Source organism: Podarcis filfolensis (assembly GCF_964270895.1).
Source record: "Podarcis filfolensis genome assembly, chromosome: 12".
Lineage (NCBI taxonomy): Eukaryota > Metazoa > Chordata > Lepidosauria > Squamata > Lacertidae > Podarcis > Podarcis filfolensis.
The window spans coordinates 55,384,360-55,406,566 of record NC_139614.1 but is presented as its reverse complement, the minus strand read 5'-3'; the positions used below and the strand labels follow the sequence as shown (position 1 = coordinate 55,406,566).

The 22,207-nt window shown below is 44.7% G+C and overlaps 1 protein-coding gene and 1 long non-coding RNA gene across 3 annotated transcripts in view; both read right to left on the bottom strand.

Moving 5' to 3' along the window:
• Positions 1 to 12,522, bottom strand: part of SRI (sorcin) — a 30,766-nt gene extending 18,244 nt beyond the window's left edge. The window contains exon 1 of one of the 2 annotated variants that reach the window (XM_083580058.1): positions 12,240 to 12,522. In XM_083580058.1, the coding sequence (XP_083436184.1) occupies positions 12,240 to 12,290 (51 nt within the window). In that variant the 5' untranslated portion in view covers positions 12,291 to 12,522. The remainder of the gene's footprint in view (positions 1 to 12,239) is intronic. The other variant, XM_083580059.1, reaches the window with a different exon arrangement.
• The window catches only part of LOC310746315, a 105,851-nt gene that overhangs the window by 36,353 nt on the left and 47,291 nt on the right, over positions 1 to 22,207 (bottom strand). The gene's annotated exons all lie outside the window — the stretch shown is intronic.

Below are 22,207 nucleotides of genomic sequence, written 5' to 3'. Positions count from 1 at the left end.
TAAATTTGGACATTGAAAACTTTCTGAAACTTCTGTCAACTTTCTGAAACTTTTTGAGAACTTTACGAAACTTTTAAAACTTTTTTAAAAAAGTTGAAATCTGGCTGAAAACGGAGTGAGGATAAGCAGGAAGCCCATCTCCCGCTATACTGAACTTTAAGCAAAGAGCAGGAGGAGTGGAGACAAAAAGTTATGCGTTAACTAAATGCTGGCACCCTGTTAAAGCAGTTTTCTGAGTGAAAGACTTTGAGCTATTGACTTTTGCTGGTCATATTCGGGGTGCACTGATATCCTTCTTCTGTGGCACCAGTGGATTATAAAATAAATAAGAATCTCTGGTGCTGGAGCTGCCTGGATGAGCACCAGTTTGCAACTTTGGATACATTGAATTCAGGTTTTGAAACATTCTGAGTTGGAACTGGATACTTTGAAACTGTTGCAGTCAAGGCACTGTAAGAAACACTGTTTTGCTTTAAGTTTTACTCTGCTAAAAATAATACATTGTGGAGGCGATAGACATGGATTTAAATTTATAAGTTTAACTTGGATTTGATCTTTTCCCTGAAGACGTATTAAGCTCCCTCTAGAGGATTTTGGACTTACAGCAGTGACTTTGTTTTACTTTCCCTTTCCCGGCCTCTGTTTGACTATTGCATCTGGGACTCTGCTTTCTCATGGGAACAACTTGGATTGACCTTGGATTACAGATAACTTTGGAATGAGTGGCGCAAGGAGAAGAGGAAGGACTAAACAAACAACTCTAACTTTATCTGCAGCCTCACAGCGTAGATCTTCTGTGCCGGCCTTGCCTTCCACTTTGCCTCCAGACATAGAGGCGGCCTCCCTAATACAGGCAGGGGAGGGTGAGACAGAGGAGCTGCACCTGGGAGATATGGCTTCAGGGACAAGTAGCTCTGTCTTGGAGAAAATTTTGGAGAAACTGGAGGCTCTGGACAAGAAGGCTGATTTGCATACAGCTAAAATTGAACAGAACACAGAAAGCTTGAATAAGCTGACTGGACAAGTTGCACAGAATGCCCAGTCTATTGGAGAATTAAAGGAGGCTGTAGGTGAAAATCGTAAACTGGCTGAAGATACTAGTCAAAGATTGGAAGAGCTTGAGAAAGAAGTAAGACCACTCAGCAAACAAGTTGGAGAACATCAGATTTACTTTTTGATGACAGAACTGCGAAACAGGGAGACCAACTTGAGGATACGGTCAATACCAGAGGTGGAAGAAGATAATTTTATTGAATTTCTAACTAAGGAATTTGCCAAGTTTTGGAAGTTAGAGGAAAAAGACTTTAAAATTGTATCTGCTTTCAGGCTTGGCAGAGTCAGAAGGACAGAGAAGCCCAGAGATTGTTTGATAACACTGAGATCAAAGGAGGAAAGGGACAAGATTTTGGGCCTGCACTACGAAAAGTCACTAGACATTTTGGGCAAGAGAATTGAAATCTACAAGGACATTCCTAAGCAGTTGCTGGACTTTAGATCTAACTACACGGAATTGGCAAGACTGTTGAGAAGCAACGCAATTATCTTCAGGTGGGAGTTTCCACAAGGATTATCCTTTACCTACAGAGGGAGAAAGATCAAAATCAAAACAGTGGAAGATAGAGACAAGTTTTTGGGAGCACACGGAGAAGACCTCCACAAAGGACTTGGATTGCCAGCGCCAGAACTTCCAGGGGAGCCCGCCCCCTCGGATCCTCAAGGACCGGAGAACAAGGTACCACCCCAGAAAGAATAACCAGACCTATCCAGGATGTCTCTGCAGCTTTTGAGTTGGAACATAAATGGCTGTAACAGTCCCGAAAAAAGGTCTAAAATTTTTCATATTTTAAAAAAGGAACAATTGGACATTATATGCTTACAAGAAACACATGTGATTAGGCTCCATAGAAAGGTGTTAATAAATAAAAGGCTTGGTCAAGAATTTATATCATCGGATACAGTTAAAAAGAGAGGTGTAGTGATCTATGCAAAAGAGAGCCTTTCACCAAAATTTCTCTTTAAAGATGAAAGTGGAAGAATCCTCGCAATAGAAGTACAGTATCAAGGAGAAAAAATTTTGATATTAGGAATTTATGCTCCAAATGAAGGAAAATCGGATTTTTATAAGAAGTTGCACGAGATCATGCTGGATTATCTGGATTACAACAACGTCATTATGATGGGGGACATGAACGGGGTCGTATCAACAAATATGGATAAGTCACAGAACCAGAACATTACTAAAGAGGGAAGACTACCTAAGACCTTTTTTGAAATGACTGACAATATGGACTGGGTTGACATCTGGAGAGTTAGAAACCCCCTGGGAAGAGAAGGAACATTCTTTTCTGAAGCTCAACTGACTTGGACACGAATCGACCAAATATGGATAACTAGAAGTCTGGCACCTAAGGTGAGGAAGGTGGAAATCTGCCCCAAAACATGCTCCGACCATAACGCCTTGAGAATGGATATGACATTGATCCCAATCGGCTCCTTTAGATGGAAGATGAATGATGGCCTGTTTAGAGATCAAAGAATTGTAAAGAAGGCCCAAAAAACCTTAAAGGACTATTTTGAGATTAATTTGAACACTACGGTGGAAAAAAGAACTATCTGGGATGCAAGTAAAGCTGTGATGAGAGGGTTCTTGATTCAACAGAATTCCTTAAAGAAAAGACTGCAAAATGAAAAGAAAGATAAAATTCTGGAAAGTATCAAAGAGTTGGAGAAGAAGTTAAGATCTAACCCGAAGTCCCAACCGATTCTGAGAGAAATTAAACTCTATCAGGCGCAATATTCCAAGCTGATAAATCAGGAAATAGAATGGAAGATTAAAACAATGAAACAAAAAACTTTTGAATCGGCAAATAAATGTGGGAAACTGCTAGCTTGGCAGTTGAAAAGGAGACAAAGATTAAATACAGTAACAAACTTAGAGGTTGAAGGAAGGAACATTCAGAACCCGGGAGAGATTAGAAAGTGCTTCCAGAGGTATTTTAAAAAGTTATATACTCAAGGGCCACAAGATGAAATAGAGATTACACAATTTTTGGAGAGAAATGGATTAGCAAAGCTGTCAGAAGAAAATAGAACAATTTTAAATGGCAAAATAACACGACAAGAGATTGAACAGGCCATCCTGAGTCTGAAACAGGGCAAATCACCAGGGCCAGATGGACTGACCTCTAACTACTATAAGACATTGAAGGATTATTTGATACAACCTTTGTTGGAGGTCAGTAATGAAATAATGGAGGGGAAGAAGGCGCCTGAATCGTGGAAAGAAGCATTTATCACATTGATTCCAAAGTCAGAAACTGAAAAGACACAACTCAAGAATTACCGTCCCATCTCCCTTTTAAATGTGGATTACAAAATATTTGCAGATGTTTTGGCACGAAGATTTAAGAAAGTTTTAAGTGAGATAATCCATAAAGACCAGGCAGGCTTTCTCCCGGGCAGACATATGTTTACCAACACAAGGAACATCATAGATATATTGGAACTTTTACAAACAAACATAAACACTAAAGCAGTTTTAATTTTTATAGATGCGGAGAAAGCCTTTGACAACATTTCTTGGAAATTTATGAAGGGGAATTTAAAAGAAATGGGAGTGGGACGGGGGTTTGAGAACGGGATTGAGGCAATATATTCAGAACAAAAGGCTAAACTGATAGTTAACAATGTGGTTACAGAAGAGTTTAAAATTGAAAAAGGTACACGACAAGGCTGCCCGATTTCCCCATTACTGTTTATTTCGGTTCTGGAAGTGCTCCTGAATATGATTAGGGGGGACCGGTTGGTGGAAGGGATTCAGGTCGGAGCGAAACAATATAAACTTAAAGCTTTTGCAGATGACCTAGTTCTGACATTACAGGAGCCGGAGTCTAGTTTGAAAAGAGTACTACAACTGATTCAAAACTTTGGTCGAGTGGCAGGATTTAAGTTAAATAAGCAAAAAACTAAAGTTTTGGGGAAAAACGTGACAGATATTGAGTTGGAACAGCTTCAGAAAGAGACAGAACTAAATGTGGTTAAAAAAGTTAAATACCTAGGGGTAAATATAACAGCAAAAAATCTGAGTTTATTTAAAGATAATTATGAAAAATGTTGGTCAGAGATTAAGAGAGACTTGGATAGTTGGTCAAGACTAAAACTTTCTTTGTTAGGCCGAATAGCTGCCATCAAGATGAATGTATTGCCAAAAATGTTATTTTTGTTTCAGACACTGCAGATTGTAGACAAGACAGAGTGCTTCCGGAAGTGGCAGAAAGATATTTCTAAATTTGTCTGGCAGGGCAAAAAGCCCAGAATCAAATTTAAAATATTAACAGATGCGAAAGAAAGAGGGGGCTTTGCCCTGCCAGATTTAAAGTTGTATTATGAAGCTGCAGCTTTCTGCTGGTTAAAAGATTGGTTACTTCTTGAAGATACGGATGTCTTGGATTTGGAAGGCTTTAATAATGCGTTTGGATGGCATGCATATTTATGGTATGATAAAGCTAAGATAAATAAGGCCTTCAAGAACCATATTGTCAGAAAATCAGTTTTTAATGTCTGGACAAAATATAAAGACTTACTGGAGAATAAAACTCCGAGGTGGCTGTCACCCCTGGAGGCTAAGGCTCGGAAAAGAGCCAATATGGAGGCCAACTGGCCAAAATATTGGGAGATAATAGAAAAGGATGGTGACAACTGGAAATTGCAGAGTTTAGAAAAGATGAGAGACAAAGTGCGAGACTGGCTACACTATGCTCAGATTAAAGAAGTGTTTAAAAATGACAAAAAGCTAGGATTCCAAGTGGAAAAGTCAAAGTTAGAAACTGAACTGTTAGAACCTAAGACTAAGGTACTTTCAAGAATGTATAACTTGCTGCTGAAATGGAACACACATGACGAAATGGTAAAATCAACAATGATAAAATGGGCGCAGGATATTGGGTATAATATTATGTTTGAAGATTGGGAAAGGTTGTGGACCTCTGGGCTGAACTTCACTGCATGTAATGCGTTGAAGGAAAATGTGATGAAAATGATGTATAGATGGTACATGACCCCTGTTAAACTGGCTAAAATATACCATTCGTCTGATAGCAAATGTTGGAAATGTAAGGAAAATGAAGGAACATTTTTTCACCTCTGGTGGACCTGCCCTAGAGTGAAGGCCTTTTGGGAGAAGATATATAATGAATTAAAAAAGGTGTTTAAATACACCTTTACTAAGAAATCAGAGGCCTTTCTCCTGGGTATTGTCGGCCAGAGTGTGTTAAAAGAGGACAGAACATTCTTTTTGTACGCAACAACAGCAGCAAGAATATTAATTGCCAAGAATTGGAAAACTCAGGAGCTACCCACTGTGGAAGAATGGCAGATGCAACTGATGGACTATATGCAATTAGCCGAGATGACCGGCAGAATTCGAGACCAGGGAGAAGAAAGGATGGAAGAAGACTGGAGGAAATTTAAGATTTATTTACAAAAATATTGTAATTTGGCTGAGTGCTGAATTGGATGCCAGTGCAGACAATTGTCTACCATTAAATTAGATTTAAGGCTGAATTATATGTCAAACCAAATTAAGATTATTAATTAAGATGAGTTAAATGATAATTTGTTTGAAATTAATTTAATAATGATGTAAGTGTATGCGGGAGGTGTGGGGGAGTCCCATGTAACAATTGAGAGATGTTAAATGGACAATGATAAGTGCTTATCTAATATATGTTTTATTTGAAAACTTTAATAAATATATTATAAAAAAAAAAAAAAAAAATATCAGGAGCACAGTTAGAAATTAGCCAGGCGCCAGGCGCATTTTGCAACTGGCACGGGTCCAATTGCCACCACTCCGGGTGCCAGGTTGATGACTGACATCTCCACCTGGCTGGTCCCTCCAGCTTTCTTAATCAGGTCAGCAGAAGAGCTAATTTATTGCATTTATCTCCCACCTTTATAGCCAAGGAGTCCATGGTTCACCCCCCACCTCATCTAATCCGTACAACAACCCTGTGAGACAGGTGAAGAGGCTGTGACGGACTCCAAGGTCACCCAGTGAGCTCCAGGACTGAGTGGGGATTTGAACCCTGATCTCCCAGGTCCTTGTCCGACACTCTAACCACTACACCACACTTCCCTCCTAGAGTCCTTCTGCTATGGGGCAGCTCTACCAATTAAGTAGGTAAATCAATATGGGGAAAGCAAAATGTCACTTACAGCAGGATGTGACATATTTTTCTCAAAGCTCAAACTTTCATTTTGAATCATTTTATTCGATGCTTTATTGCGCTTTTAAAGTGCTGTGAGATTTTTTTCCTATCCAATAAAATACATTGGCATAGAAATGAAATTAATAATAATAATAACAATACAGTGGTACCTCCTCTTATGAACGCTTCTGATTACGAACTCCGCTAACCCAGTATATTTCTGAGCACACTTCAAAGTGTTGGTGCTGACCTTTAAAGCCCTAAACGGCCTCGGTCCAGTATACCTGAAGGAGCGTCTCCACCCCCATCATTCTGCCCGGACACTGAGGTCCAGCGCCAAGGGCCTTCTGGCAGTTCCCTCATTGCGAGAAGTGAGGTTACAGGGAACCAGGTAGAGGGCCTTCTCGGTAGTGGCACCCACCCTGTGGAATGCCCTCCCAGCAGATGTCAAAGAGAAAAACAACTACAGTGGTACCTCTGGTTACGTACTTAATTCATTCCAGAGGTCTGTTCTTAATCTGAAACTGTTCTTAACCTGAAGCACCACTTTAGCTAATGGGGCCTCCTGCTGCCGCCGCGCAATTTCAGTTCTCATCCTGAAGCAAAGTTCTTAACCCGAGGCATTATTTCTGGGTTAGTGGAATCTGTAACCTGAAGCATATGTAACCCGAGGTACCACTATACCAGACTTTTAGAAGACATCTGAAGGCAGCCCTGTTTAGGGAAGCTTTTAATGTTTAATAGGTCATTTTATTTTAATATTCTGTTGGAAGCTGCCCAGAGTGGCTGGGGAAACCCAGCCAGATGGGCGGGGTATAAATAAAAAAATATTTTTATTATTATAACCCGGAAGCAGCTGCTCCTGGTTGCGAACTTTGCCCCAGGATGCGAACAGAAATTGCGCACTGGAGGCGTACGCACAATGGGAGACACCATTAGCGGAAGCGTGCCTCAGGATAAGAACGGTTTCAGCTTAAGAACGGACCTCCGGAACGAATTAAGTTCGTAACCAGAGGTACCACTGTAAAGCACATTGCAAGGAAAAAAATATGTCTAGACATTCTGTTGTGGTGACCGTAACCTAGTTTTAAAGTGCCATTTGACAATGAGCTTATATTTCTGAATTTCTAACACTGCAGAAGCGATTCTCTTTCTCTGAACAATGTCGGACTCCCCCTTTTGAAATGTCACTGAGCTTCTGCCGCACTTTCCCGTCAGTCTCTCCCGCCTCACCCCATGCCCACCCGGGAAACAAAGAGTGACACACAATGCAAAATGTTTGCACATGGCCAGTCACAGGCCCACAAATTTATAGAAGTGAGAAACACTGGAGTCGCTGGGCAGGGCCGTGTGACGCGGAAATGCCCTTGTTTGCACAGAGAGCAAACATCCATTGAGTGCTGGGTATAAGAACACACCTCCATTAGTTTACAAAGGGCGTGGAAAAATCTCTGAAATGGGCGCAGCGGAAGATTCTCCTCCTATCTAGGTTGGGGTTGGTGGCCAGATCCCATGACCTAGAGATCAGGCACAGGGTCCTGTGGCTTGGTGCATATTCCGACTCAACATTTCCAGGATATGTGAAAACGCTTGATCTTCGACAGATCTCCCCATGAGGATAACAGCCATACCTTGGTTCTTGAACATAATCAGTGCCAGAAGTCTGTTTGACTTCCGAAAGCGTTCGGAAACCAAAGCGCGGCTTCCGATTGGCTGCAGGAGCTTCCTGCAGCCAAGTCGGACGTTCAGCTTCCAAAGAACATTCACAAACCAGAACACTTAATTCCAGGTTTGCGGCGTTCGGGAGCCAAAACGTACAACCACCAAGGCGTTTGAGAACCAAGGTACGACTGTACAGTCATACCTCATGTTGCGTCCGCTTCAGGTTGCGTTTTTTTGGGGTCGCGGACTGTCGAAACCCGGAAGTACCGGAACGGGTTACTTCCAGGTTTCGGCAGTTGCGCATGCGCAGAAGCACAAAATCATGCTTTGCGCATGCGCAGAAGTGCCAAATTGCAACCCGCGTGTGCGCAGGCGCGGGTTGCGAACGCTGCGGGTTGCGAACGTGCATCCCACACGGATCACATTCGCAACCCGAGCGTCCACTGTACATAGAAAGGCAAGCTTTAGTTCAACGTGTTTGACACAGTGTTGTCGATTAGTTTTAATATACCGTATTTTTCCGTGTATAACATGCCCCTGTGTATAAGACTATTTTGGGGGGCTAAAAATTGAGAAAATGGGGAGGAGATTGCCCTTGTATAAGACGACCCCAATTGTTTTACATTATTTTATCGTAAAAAAAACCAAAAAAAACTAGTCTCATACACAGAAAAGTACAGTACTTTTTAAAAAAAATTCTGGATTTGTCATTTTGGCCATGGGCGAGGATCTTTCACCCAGCCCAAATCTATTTCAGACTACTCTATCGCTCTCATCGAGTTATTTTTCTTGCTAATGGCTCCTGATCTAATTTCACACTAATGTAAACCAAGGCCCATTATCACTTCACATTTATTTTTTAATATTGAAGATGCTGGAAAGTAGCTCTGTATTCTACTCAACCCCAGTATTTTCTCCTTGTTGTTGATCTGTACATCTTATTGAATATTTAAAGCTGCATTTTTAAAAAACAAAACATATATAATCTGGATTAAAATAAATATGAATACCTGAACGTTAAGTCTGAAGGGAACGATGACAAATGTACAATATTTACAGGTGTTTGTGGGGCTTCATTTTAAATATCCAGCCTTTTAGAGAGGCTGATGGTTTTCTTCTAGAAGGCGGATGAGGTTTTGCAATGCAGAGTTCAAGCGTCACCCAAGGGAGCAGAAAGGCAAATGGAAGCATCCATTTCTGCTCAAGAGCATCGTGGAAAGCAAACACATTACGCCCGGTAATTATTCCGGCGGCAGAGTCTCAGATGAGCTTTTCCCGCTCCTTGCTTGGGGCTTTTTAGAGCCAAGCTGCAGAAGAGGCCATTTATCTTCCCTTTCCCCACCCACCCCAAAAAAGGAAGCGTGGCCTAGTGGTTTGAGTGTTTGACTTGAGCTCAGGGAGACGTGGATGAAGGTCCCCACGCGGCCACGAAAAGCTCGCTGGCGAACGTCACAGGCGAGCCACTGTCTCTCACTCGTCCAGCAGCCTGTTTTGCAACCTGATCAGCAAGAAGCGGGTTCGAGTTCCACTGCACGCGGAAGATGGGGGGGAAACAACCTTGATCCCTTGTGACAATCGCAGCGCAACCAGCCGGCTGCAGGCAGGCAAATGTTCCTTGCCCTTTGGAGCCTTTGCAGCCGCCGCAACATCAAAAGCCCATCCTCAGAGGTTGTGTGAACCGCCCTGCCCTGTGTCAGGGTCCAAAGCGCTCAGGGTGAGCCATTATTTGAGCACCTGCAGAAGAACACTCCCCAACCCTTTCCCCCTGGGAGCAAAACTACGTACAATGAAAATAATACATTAACGAGCTGACACTAATTGCCTTTCAAAATCTTCTCCCTTGGGTGGCTGCCTCATTTTGTCTAACAGTAGGACTAGACCGGGGTAGGCAACCTAAGGCCTGGAGGCCGGATGTGGCCCAATTGCCTTCTCAATCCGGCCTGCGGACGGTCCGGGAATCAGCATGTTTTTACATGAGATGAATGCGTCCTTTTATTTAAAATGCATCTCTGGGTGATCTGTGGGGTCTGCCTGGTGTTTTCACATGAGTAGAATGTGTCCTTTTATTTAAAATGCATCTCTGGGTTATTTGTGGGGCATAGGAATTCGTTCATATTTTTTTCTTCAAAATATAGTCCGGCCCCCCCACATGGTCTGAGAGACGGCAGAACCGGCCCACAGTTGAAAAAGGTTGCTGACCCCTGGGCTAGACCCAGAGCCATCCTACACAGCCTTGCTTATGAGTAGACCACGGCGACACAGCGGGGCTTACTTGAGAGTTCACAGGACTTCTCCTGATGACAATTTAATTAAAGAAGCGACTTGTGATGGAGCCCTGGGTCTGTAGGAGCCAAGTCCTGGGGGCCCAGGGGTCTCTGGCCCCCAAATAAAATATTTAAGGGGGTTGCTCCCCCCCGAAAAAAGTTGATGGGCATGCACTAAATCACATGATCGATTATGCAGGGCGGGGCTTCCCCCCTCCGTATTTTATTCAAGGCTGGGTCCATCGACCGTGTCACTATTTATACTGATGGAGTAGTTTTCCTGCCACCATTCAGCTTCAAAGGATGGGCCCCAAATGCCTAACTTTATACAACTCCGTTGGGTCTTCCCCATCCTACAGGCTTCACTCAACTGCCCACTCCCTGAACGACAAGGCCCCGAACGTTGCAAACTTACAGGGAACCAGGCAGAGGGCCTTCTCGGTGGTGGCACCCGCCCTGTGGAACGCCCTCCCACCAGATGTCAAAGAGAACAACAACTACCAGAGTTTTAGAAGACGTCTGAAGGCAGCCCTGTTTAGGGAAGCTTTTAATGTTTAATAGGTTACTGTATTTTAGTGTTCTGTTGGAAGCCGCCCAGAGTGGATGGGGAAGCCCAGCCAGATGGGCAGGGTATAAATAATAAAGTATTATCATTATCATTATTATGGAATCCAAGATGGATGGGAGTTTCTTAAAGGTTTCTTAAACTGAAGGCTCAAATTGCAGACAATTCCAGGAAGAACAAAAAGTGGGAGGCATCTAAGGAAACCGGTGTGGCTGCGTAAGGTGAGCTGAGAGTTAAGAAATGGAAGAACGGGAAAATCACAAAGATTATACACTAAAAACTAATGGCTGCAGAGTGAAGGTCAGGCTGGCAAAAGCTCAGAATGAGCTCAGGCTTGCAAGAGAGGTTAATAATAATAATAATAATAATAATAATAATAATAATAATAAAACTAAGGGGACGCCGGTGGTACTGTGGGTTAAACCACAGAGCCTAGGACTTGCCGATCAGAAGGTCGGCGGTTCAAATCCCCGCAACGGGGTGAGCTCCCGTTGCTCGGTCCCTGCTCCTGCAAACCTGGCAGTTCAAAAGCACATCAAAGTGCAAGTAGATAAATAGGTATCGCTCCGGCGGGAAGGTAAACGGCGTTTCTGTGCGCTACTCTGGTTTGCCAGAAGCGGCTTAGTCATGCTGGCCACATGACCCGGAAGCTGTACGCCAGCTCCCTCGGCCAATAAAGCGAGATGAGCGCCGCAACCCCAGAGTCGGCCACGACTGGACCTAATGGTCAGGGGTCCCTTTGCCTTTAGGCAAACTAAGGCCCGGGGGCTGGAGCCGGCCCAATCCCCTTCTCAATCTGGCCCACGGACGGTCCAGGAATCAGCGTGTTTTTACATGAGTAGAATGTGCCCTTTTATTTAAAATGCATCTCTGGGTTATTTGTGGGGCCTGCCTGGTGTTTTTACATGAGGAGAATGTGTGCTTTTATATAAAATGCATCTCTGGGTTATTTGTGGGGTATATGAATTCATTCATTCCCCCCCCCAAAAAAAATATATACTCTGGCCCCCCACAAGGTCTGAGGGACAGTGGACCGGCCCCCTGCTGAAAAAGTTTGCTGACCCCTGCTTTAGCATTTAAAGAAGGCTTTTTTTAAACAACCCAAAGTGGCGTATCCATTTTTTTAGGAAATAAACAAGCAGAGGCGCCTGGATGGAACGCAGCGCGATGGTGGCATGTATTAAAACATTACGCAACGTTGAAACATTTTAACCAAGAGGGGGAGAGGAGCCCTGCGAGGTCGACCACCCACCAGCCAACGATCCTTTCCCTCCCCTTGGCGACCCCATCCTCGCTTCCCACCCCCATTTACGGACCAGTTCCCCCCCCCCATTTGGCCCCCTCCCCCCAACCCCTGCGGGGGAGGGGGAGAGAAGAGCGGGGGAGGGGGAAAGCGAAAGTGTGAAGAGGAAGAATGTGGGGAGGGGAGGCGCCCCCCCTAATGCTCTTCCCAGGCCTGCGGGCCGCGTGCACCGCGCTCCGAGGGCCGCCCTTGCTCCCCACCCCCTCTGGTCCATCCATCCCTGCATCCTCGCTCACCTGGCCCTGGTAATAGCCACCTCCGGCGCCGGGATGCCCAGGATACGCCATGGCCGATGCGCTCCTCGCTGCTGCAAATTAACCCGACCTCGCCGGCTCCGCGCCTCCTCCTACTCTCCGGGGAGGTCCGGATCAAACCATTGGCGAGGGGGGGGAGCCAGGGGAGGGGGAGGGGTCTGGACAAAAGGGCTCTCTTTGGCGCCCCTCTGCAGGCGCTAGAAGGGTCGGGGTCTCCAAGGGGTCTCCAAAGGACTCTGGTGCCCCCCGCCCAGGCTCCCCAAAGGGGGGTGGGAATGATGGGAATGACTCTTGGAGGTTCCACCCCCCCTCCAGAAGTGGTACGAGCCGGACTTCCTCTTTCCCGGGGAGGAAAAGGAAAATGGAAACTTTCTCTGCGCAAAGGGGAGAGTGTTTTGCAAAGCGCGCAGGGCGCTTTTGGCTCGCAGGGCGTTGCGGGTGTTGGAGGGGGGGAATTGAGGGTTTTATTGGGGGTGGAAGAGGAGAAGGTTGCGTGCAAAATGCATGCATAAATATAAATACATAATAAACACACAAGAGGTAGCCGCTTTCATATATATAGCTGACTGTGCCCCCAAATACCCCAGTAATAAGATCATTAAGTTTGCAGATGATACAAGGGTGGTTGGTTTAATCACGGCTGGAGAGGGGGAGGTGGCTTATAGGAAGGAAGTTGAGCAGTTGGGGGAGTGGTGCAGGAAAAACAACTTACTCCTTAACTTAAAGAAAACAAAAGAGATCATTGTGGACTTTAGGAAATGTAAATTGAATATTCAGCCACTTATTATTGAGGGGAAGTGCGTGGAACAGGTCACGGTGTTTTGATTTCTAGGAATGGAGTTGAGAGACGACCTAACCTGGGGAGTAAACAGCAAAGACCTGATGAAGAGAGCACAGCAGAGGTTATATTTTCTGAGAATCCTCCGGAAAAACAATCTCTCAAAGGACCTGTTGATGGCATTTTACCATTGTACTGTGGAGAGTGTATTAACTTATGGTCTGTGTGTGTGGTTTGGGAGCTGCACGGTCAGGGGAAAACCAATGCTGTCCAGGGTTGTAAAGACTGCGGAGAGAATAATTGGGTGCACTCTTCCCACCTTGGATCAAATCTACGCTTCCAGGTGCCATAAGAAAGCGGCAGAGATAGCGCAGGATAGTGCGCACCCCAGAAATGATCTCTTTCAGCTTCTGCCTTCTGGAAGAAGGTACAGGGTTAGAAAGGCCAGGACTAGCCGCCTGAGAAACAGTTTCCATCCAAATGCGATTCTGGTTCTAAACGCAGCATAAGGAGTCTCTATAGTATATTGTATTTTAAAAATGCAGAAGACCCAGTGGATCAGTTCATTCGCTAGTCAGTTCATGCATAAGTTCATGCTTTACCAGTTGCACTGGCTCCCGGTGGAGTATCAGGTCAGGTTCAAGGTGCTGGTCTTGACCTTTAAAGCCCTTGGGCCCTCGTACCTACGGGACCGCCTCTCCTGGTCTGCCCCGCAGAGGACCTTAAGGTCCATGAATAATCATAGTTTAGAGGTCCTGGGCCCTAAGGAAGTCAGACTATCCTCCACCAGGGCCAGGGCCTTCTCAGTGATGGCTCCGAGCTGGTGGAATGCTCTGTCCCACGAGACTCAGGCCCTTCAGGATTTAATCTCCTTCCGCAGGGCCTGTAAGACAGAGCTATTCCGCCTGGCTTTCAATTTGAACTTGGCCTGATCTTTTATTCACCTTCCTTCCCTCCCCCTCCCATTTTTATGAAGATTAGCCGCTCTAGGATCCCACAGCTAATTCTCCCCTGGTCTCCTCGCTGGCCCAAATAGGACTAACTTAGCCAGCTAGCCCTGGTGATCATCTAATGTTTATTGGATGGATTTCCCCCCTAAATTGATTTTTGAATTCTGAATTTATTGATATTCATGTTTTATACTGTATTTTATGCTGTTTTTTGTTGTATCAATTAAGTGTTTTAAATTTGTTGTTAGCCGCCCTGAGCCCGGTTTTCTGAACCAGGAAGGGTGGGGTATAAATAAAAAAATATTATTATATTATTATATTGTCTAGCATCTGGGGAAATTAGTAAATTTCTGGGTTGGGTCCTGATTTTATTTCCTTAATTGGCTCACTAACCAACCTGCCTGCACTACAACAGGAGTTGCTTAGTAACAGAGAAGCGTTGCTTTATTGCGTTGCAGAGTTTGTGATACAGTTAGCAACAAGGCGACAATAAAACAATCTTAAAAGCGGCTGCACGCCTTTTTCTCCTGGAGAGCTGTTGTGTACCGAACCCACAACCTTCAAAACGACAAATTATATTTGACAGGTTTAAGCTAAGCAAACCACCCCTCTGCTTTGCAAATGGGTTGGACTCTCTTTCGTAAAAGGATGGCGTGTTTTGTCACTCACAAACAGCAGGTAATCCTGCACCTGTTTACTCAGAAGTAAGCCCCACTATGCTCCAGCGGTTCGGAGGAGGGTGTTGTGTAGGAATGGGCAGTTTGTGGCCCTGCAGGTGTTAGAATCATAGAATTGTAGAGATGGAAGGCAACCTGTTATGTACTGAGTTGAATAGGATCCAAAATGCAGCAGTCTGATTGGTCCCAGAACAATAGGTTTCAGAATGCAGCAGACTGATTGGTCCCAGAACAATAGGATCCAGAATGCAGCAGTCTGATTGGTCCGCAGCAGCCACCCAATCCAACTCCAGGTGAAAGTGAATCCGCAACCTGATTGGCCTACAGGAGAATCCCGGAATTAGCCAATCCCGTGGGGCCCATTGTGTAAATAATGTACATAAAGCAGACATTTCGGGGGAACTGGCATTCCTCCTCACTACTGTGAGCTGAATAAAGAGCATGAAATCCACACTCGACTCCGAGTATATTTCACACCCTGAAGGTCATTTAGTCCCAACCCCCTGCAATCTTCTTTTTCTTCAGTGATTCCTTGTAGCCGACTAATATTGTCTTCCATAAACACGGTTTTAACAATGAGTCCGTAAGTGACTGGAGGCCCATTCTGGATCCACGCGTCCTTCCACTGTGGGGACAAAATGGTTTATGGCCTTCTAGGGGGACAGTGGATATGATTTTCACCGCTCAACAGCTTCAATAAAAATGCAGAGAGCAAAACCAACCCCTGTACAGTGGTACCTTGGGTTACATACGCTTCAGGTTACAGACTCTGCTAACCCAGAAATAGTGCTTCAGGTTAAGAACTTTGCTTCAGGATGAGAACAGAAATCGGGCTCTGGCGGCACAGCAGCAGCAGGAGGCCCCATTAGCTAAAGTGGTGCTTCAAGTTAAGAACAGTTTTAGGTTAAGAACGGACCTCCAGAACGAATTAAGTACTTAACCCGAGGTACCACTGTATATGGCGTTTACTGACCTAGAATCATAGAATCATAGAATCATAGAGTTGGAAGAGACCACAAGGGCCATCGAGTCCAACCCCCTGCCAAGCAGGAAACACCATCAGAGCACTCCTGACATATGGTTGTCAAGCCTCTGCTTAAAGACCTCCAAAGAAGGAGACTCCACCACACTCCTTGGCAGCAAATTCCACTGTCGAACAGCTCTTACTGTCAGGAAGTTCTTCCTAATGTTTAGGTGGAATCTTCTTTCTTGTAGTTTGGATCCATTGCTCCGTGTCCGCTTCTCTGGAGCAGCAGAAAACAACCTTTCTCCCTCCTCTATGTGACATCCTTTTATATATTTGAACATGGCTATCATATCACCCCTTAACCTCCTTTTCTCCAGGCTAAACATGCCCAGCTCCCTTAGCCGTTCCTCATAAGGCATTGTTTCCAGGCCTTTGACCATTTTGGTTGCTCTCCTCTGGACACGTTCCAGTTTGTCAGTGTCCTTCTTGAACTGTGGTGCCCAGAACTGGACACAGTACTCCAGGTGAGGTCTGACCAGAGCAGAATACAGTGGCACTATTACTTCCCTTGATCTAGATGCTATACTCCTATTGATGCAGCCCAGAATTGCATTGGCTTTTTTAGCTGCCGCGTCACACTGTTGGCTCATGTCAAGTTTGTGGTCAACCAAGACTCCTAGATCCTTTTCACATGTACTGCTCTCAAGCCAGGTGTCACCCATCTTGTATTTGTGCCTCTCATTTTTTTTGCCCAAGTGCAATACTTTACATTTCTCCCTGTTAAAATTCATCTTGTTTGTTTTGGCCCAGTTCTCTAATCTGTCAAGGTCGTTTTGAAGTGTGATCCTGTCCTCTGGGGTGTTAGCCACCCCTCCCAGTTTGGTGTCATCTGCAAATTTGTTTTTTTTTTTTAAATAAGATTTTTATTAAAGTTTTACAAAAAAGAAAAATAGAAATTCACAGAATAAAAAACCATAAATTACAGAAAAAAGAAACACACAAAAGAAAAAAAAATACAGAAAGAAAAACACAACTAATTAAGAAAAATTACATTTAAACAAAGAAAAAATAAAACCATTCCATTTTTCCAATAACCTCAATTTCATATGCTTATGTTCTTGACCTCCTCGCACCTTCCCCTTTTTGTATTCCCATTCAAATATTTAATTCAGCAAATTCTTACCCTTTATCAAATGTTTAAACTTTGTACCATAACATATACTATATCCCTATTTTTCAACCAATTATCAATACCTTTTTTACATAATCTTAATAACTTTTATCACTAATTACCACTTATTACCCATCCAAGCACAATTTTAACACTCATTAATTTTATAATATTTCTGAAGATAGTCTTTGAATTTCTTCCAGTCTTCTTCCACCAACTCTTCTCCCAGGTCTCGGATTCTGTCAGTCATTTCCGCCAATTCCATATAGTCTATCAGCTTCATCTGCCATTCTTCCAGGGTGGGTAGCTCTTGTGTCTTCCAATACTTTGCGATGAGAATTCTTGCTGCTGTTGTTGCGTACATAAAGAAATTTCTATCTTTCTTTGGCACCAATTGGCCCACCCTGATCTGCAAATTTGATCAGGATGCCCTTGAGTCCATCATCCAAGTCGTTGATAAAGATGTTGAATAAGACCGGGCCCAAGACAGAACCCTGTGGCACCCCACTAGTCACTCTTCTCCAGGATGAAGAGGAACCATTGATGAGCACCCTTTGGGTTCGGTCAGTCAGCCAGTTACAAATCCACTGAGTGGTAGCATAGTCAAGACCGCATTTTACCAGCTTCTTTACAAGAATATCATGGGGCACCTTGTCAAATGCCTTGCTGAAATCAAGGTAGGCTACATCCACTGCGTTCCCTTCATCTACCAGGCTTGTAATTCTGTCAAAAAACGAGATCAGGTTAGTCTGACATGACTTATTTTTCAGAAATCCATGCTGACTATTGGTGATCACAGCATTCCTTTCTAGGTGCTCACAGACTGTTTGCTTAATGATCTGCTCCAGAATCTTCCCTGGTATTGATGTCAGACTGACTGGGCGGTAATTATTTGGGTCCTCTCTTTTCCCCTTTTTGAAAATAGGGACAACATTTGCCCTCCTCCAGGAATTCTGTCCAGTCTGTCTCCAGGAATTCTCAAAGATGACTGCCAGTGGTTCTGAAATCACATCTGCCAGTTCTTTTAATACTCTTGGATGCAGTTCATCTGGCCCTGGAGACTTGAATACATCTAGACTAGCCAAGTATTCTTGTACTATCTCCTTAGTTATTCTGGACTGTGTTTCCTCTGCTGAATCATTTGCTCCAAATTCTTCAGGTCGGGCATTGTTTTCTTTATCGGAGAAGACTGAGGCAAAGAAGGCATTGAGGAGTTCAGCCCTTTCTGTGTCCCCTGTTTGCATTTCACCATCTTCTCCTCTGAGTGACCCCACTGTTTCTTTGTTCTTCCTTTTGCTACGAACATATCCATAAAAGCCTTTTTTGTTGCTTTTAACCTCTCTAGCAAGCCTGAGTTCATTCTGTGCTTTAGCTTTTCTGACTTTGTGTCTACACGTGCTGGCTATTTGTTTGAATTCCTCTTTGGTGGTTTCCCCCCTTTTCCATTTTTTGTACACATCCTTTTTTAATCTTAACTCAGTTAAAAGTTCTTTAGATAGCCACCCTGGCTTCTTTAGGCACCTTCCATGTTTCTGTCTCATTGGTATTGCCTGAAGTTGTGCTTTTACTATCTCCCTCTTAACAAACTCCCAGCCATCATGAACTCCCTTTCCTTTTAGTATTACTGTCCATGGGATCTCACCCAGCACTTCCCTAAGTTTTATGAAGTCGGCTTTCTTAAAGTCAAGAAACTGAGTCCTAGTATGCTTGGTTGCTCCTTTCCGCTGTATAGTAAACTTCAGAAGAGCATGATCACTCGCGCCTAATGATCCTTCCACTTCTACCCCACTAACCAGGTCATCAACATTGGTTAGGACCAGATCTAAAATGGCTGTTCCTCTTGTTGCTTCTCCCACTTTCTGGACAATGAAGTTGTCTGCAAGGCCAGTGAGGAATCTGTTTGACCTTATGCTCTTGGCTGAGTTTGATATCCAACAAATATCCGGGTAATTGAAGTCCCCCATTACTACTATCTCCTTTCCTTTTGCATGCTTGGCCATCTGTTCCAGGAAGGCATCATCTATGTCCTCCGTTTGGCTTGGGGATCTATAGTAAACTCCCACAATGAGGTCACTGTTATTCTTCTCTCCCTTAATTTTGACCCAAATGCTCTCACTTTGGCTTTGAGGTTCTAAATCTTGGATCTCTTCACAGGTATACACATCCCTGACATATAACGCCACTCCTCCTCCTTTCTTGTCTGGTCTGTTTCTCTGAAATAGATTGTATCCCTCCATTATTACATTCCAATCATGGGACTTATCCCACCAGGTTTCAGTGATTCCTATTATGTCATATTTAGTTTGCTGTACCAAGAGCTCAAGCTCATCTTGTTTATTTCCCATGACTAAGGCTTTTGACACTGTAAATCAGGGGTCAGCAAACTTACCGCGCCTTGGGCCGGTGTCTCCAGCGCCAATCGCGCAGCGGGCTGGAGGGCGGGGGAGCGCGTGCCCATACGCATTACTATTATTATATTATTATTATTATTATTATTATTACAACCATCCAACAGTTTGATTTCACCTCCAAAGGAACACTGTCTCCCGAGACAGATGGATGCCAACCATATATGTATTAGGGGTAGGAGGTTGCATTCATATCCTCCAGCAGTTCCTGGGAACAGGGTGAGGCCTTGCACCCTGCCCTTCATCCTGCCAGCCCCTTGAGGGTCTTCCCATCCCTTTTTCTCAGATAAAGCTCCCATTACACGTTCCCTTCACTGCAGATGGTGACAGCAGTCACGAAATTAAAAGACGCCTGCTTCTTGGGAGAAAACCAGTGACAAACCTAGACAGCAACTTAAAAAGCAGAGACATCACCTTGCCAACAAAGGTCCGTATAGTTAAAGCTGTGGTTTTCCCAGTAGTGATGTATGGAAGTGAGAGCTGGACCATAAAGAAGGCTGATCGCCGAAGAATTTATGCTTTTGAATTCTGGTGCTGGAGGAGACTCTTGAGAGTCCCATGGACTGCAAGAAGATCAAACCTCTCCATTCTGAAGGAAATCAGCCCTGAGTGCTCACTGGAAGGACAGATCCTGAAGCTGAGGCTCCAAGACTTTGGCCGCTTCATGAGAAGAGAAGACTCCCTGGAAAAGACCCTGATGTTGGGAAAGATGGGGGGCACAAGGAGAAGGGGACGACAGAGGACAAGATGGTGGGACAGTGTTCTCGAAGCTACGAACATGAGTTTGACCAAACTGCGGGAGGCAGTGGAAGACAGGAGTGCCTGGCGTGCTCTGGTCCAGGGGGTCACAAAGAGGCGGACACGACTAAACGACTAAACAAAAACAACACACACTCTATGCCAAACCCATTTCTTGGGAACTGGGATTTCCCAGGAACTTCAGCTGTTCCTTATCTGGCTCATCATCTCCCAACCTGCCTCCACCAGCCAAGGCCCTGATCCTGCATCCATGCAGGAGGGAAGCTCAGGAGAGCAGAGGAGTCCCAGCGAATCTTTCACACTGCCATTTAGGACATGAAAAGAAACATGCAGTCACTTACTGTGTTATCCTTCGGTGGGAACTGCATACCTGAGCTTTTTGATAGGGAAGGAGTTTCAACTGCTCACACCTATAGAAAGAATTTAGAGGGAGGAAAAATAAAATTTATAGTGCAATAGCTTGTTTTTAAATATATAAGAGAGTTCCTACGTCTCCCCTAAGTATCATTTATTTCTGTTTTAAAAATAGCATCTCACCTGTGCACTGTGTCAGCCTGCTTCCTAGTGACTGAATGGACAGGTGTGTATACCATAAATAATCACCTTGGTGAAATAAAAACCAAGCTGTAGAGTCAATTGTAAACATTTGTTTTTCCCCAGGTAAGACCAGAAAGCTTCTAATGTTATATATTAGTCATACTTCTTCCCCCCCCCCCTTTGGAACTGGGTGCAAGAAATCACACTTGAGTTTTCATATTATAATCACAGCTTGTCCGTTTCACCAGTAAGTTGGCTCTGGCTGGCTTCAGGAGCTGCTCGGTGCCGTGGTGCCCGCCATTTTGCCTCGCCGGAAGTCCCCATATGATGTGTCTTGTGCCGTTGAACCAATCACACAACATTCATTCCCTACTAATAAAGCTACAGCACTTAAAATGTAAATCCGGGGACATTGAATGAAATCCGGGGACATTCCGGGGACCGATTTTATCAGGGGACGGATTTGTAAATCTGGGGACTGTCTCTGGGAAACGGGGACACCTGGTAACCATAAACAAGACCCCCCTCTCAACCTCACTGATGGGGTCCAAAGGAAAGCAGAGCGAGATGTTTGGCACCAGCTTGACTGAGGGAGTTGCCAGAAAAAGGAAACCACTCTAGGTTTGTGTTGGGTGTACTCCCTAGCCTTTTCTTCTCCCAATTATGTCCTGCAAGGCTGTGTAGGTTCAGGATCAGAGTTTTGCTGATCAGAAGCTCAGCAGTTCGAATCCCCGCAATGGGGTGAGCTCCCGTTGCTCGGTCCCTGCTCCTGCCAACCTAGCAGTTCGAAATCACACCAGTGCAAGTAGATAAATAGGTACCACTCCGGCGGGAAGGTAAACGGCGTTTCCGTGCGCTGCTCTGGTTCGCCAGAAGCGGCTTCGTCATGCTGACCACATGACCTCGAAGCTGTACGCCGGCTCCCTCGGCCAATAAAGCAAGATGAGCGCCGCAACCCCAGAGTCGGCCACAACTGGTCCTAATGGTCAGGGGTCCCTTTATATGCATGATCAGATTAGTAATTCTTCTGAACAATGGTGGCTAGAAACTGCAGGGGAGAGGACTCTTGAGCTCAGGTCCGTGCTTCACACGGGTACCAGCTTAGCCATGATGAGGGCTGATCCACCATGTTCCTGTCCGTTTGCATTCCTTGGTGCAGAGAGTAAAGGTAAAGGACCCCTGGATGGTTAAGTCCAGTTAAAGGCGACTGTGGGGTTGCGGCGCTCATCTCACTTTCAGGCCGAGGGAGCCGGTGTTTGTCCACAGACAGCTTTCCGGGTCATCTGGCCAGCAAGACTAAATCGCTTCTGGCTCAACAGAACACCGTGACGGAAACTAGAGTGCACAGAAATGCCCTTTACCTTCCCACCACAGCAGTACCAATTTATCTACTTGCACTGGTGTTATTTCAAACTGCTAGGTTGGCAGGAGCTGGGACCGAGCAACAGGAGCTCACCCCATCGCGGGGATTTGAACCGCCAACCTTCTGATCAGCAAGCCAAAGAGGCTTGATCTGATGTGTAGAGATTTTTCCTATTCTACTTAACTCAAGAGGGTTATGGAAGATTCTCTGTGTGAAAAAAAACAAGCAGATGATTCATGAAGTTTGTGTTATTCCTTCAGAGAGTACAGCAGGTGTGAACTGGTTCTGTTATCTCTTCTGTCAAGGTCATGCAGACTATAATAATAAGGCCAGAAGACGC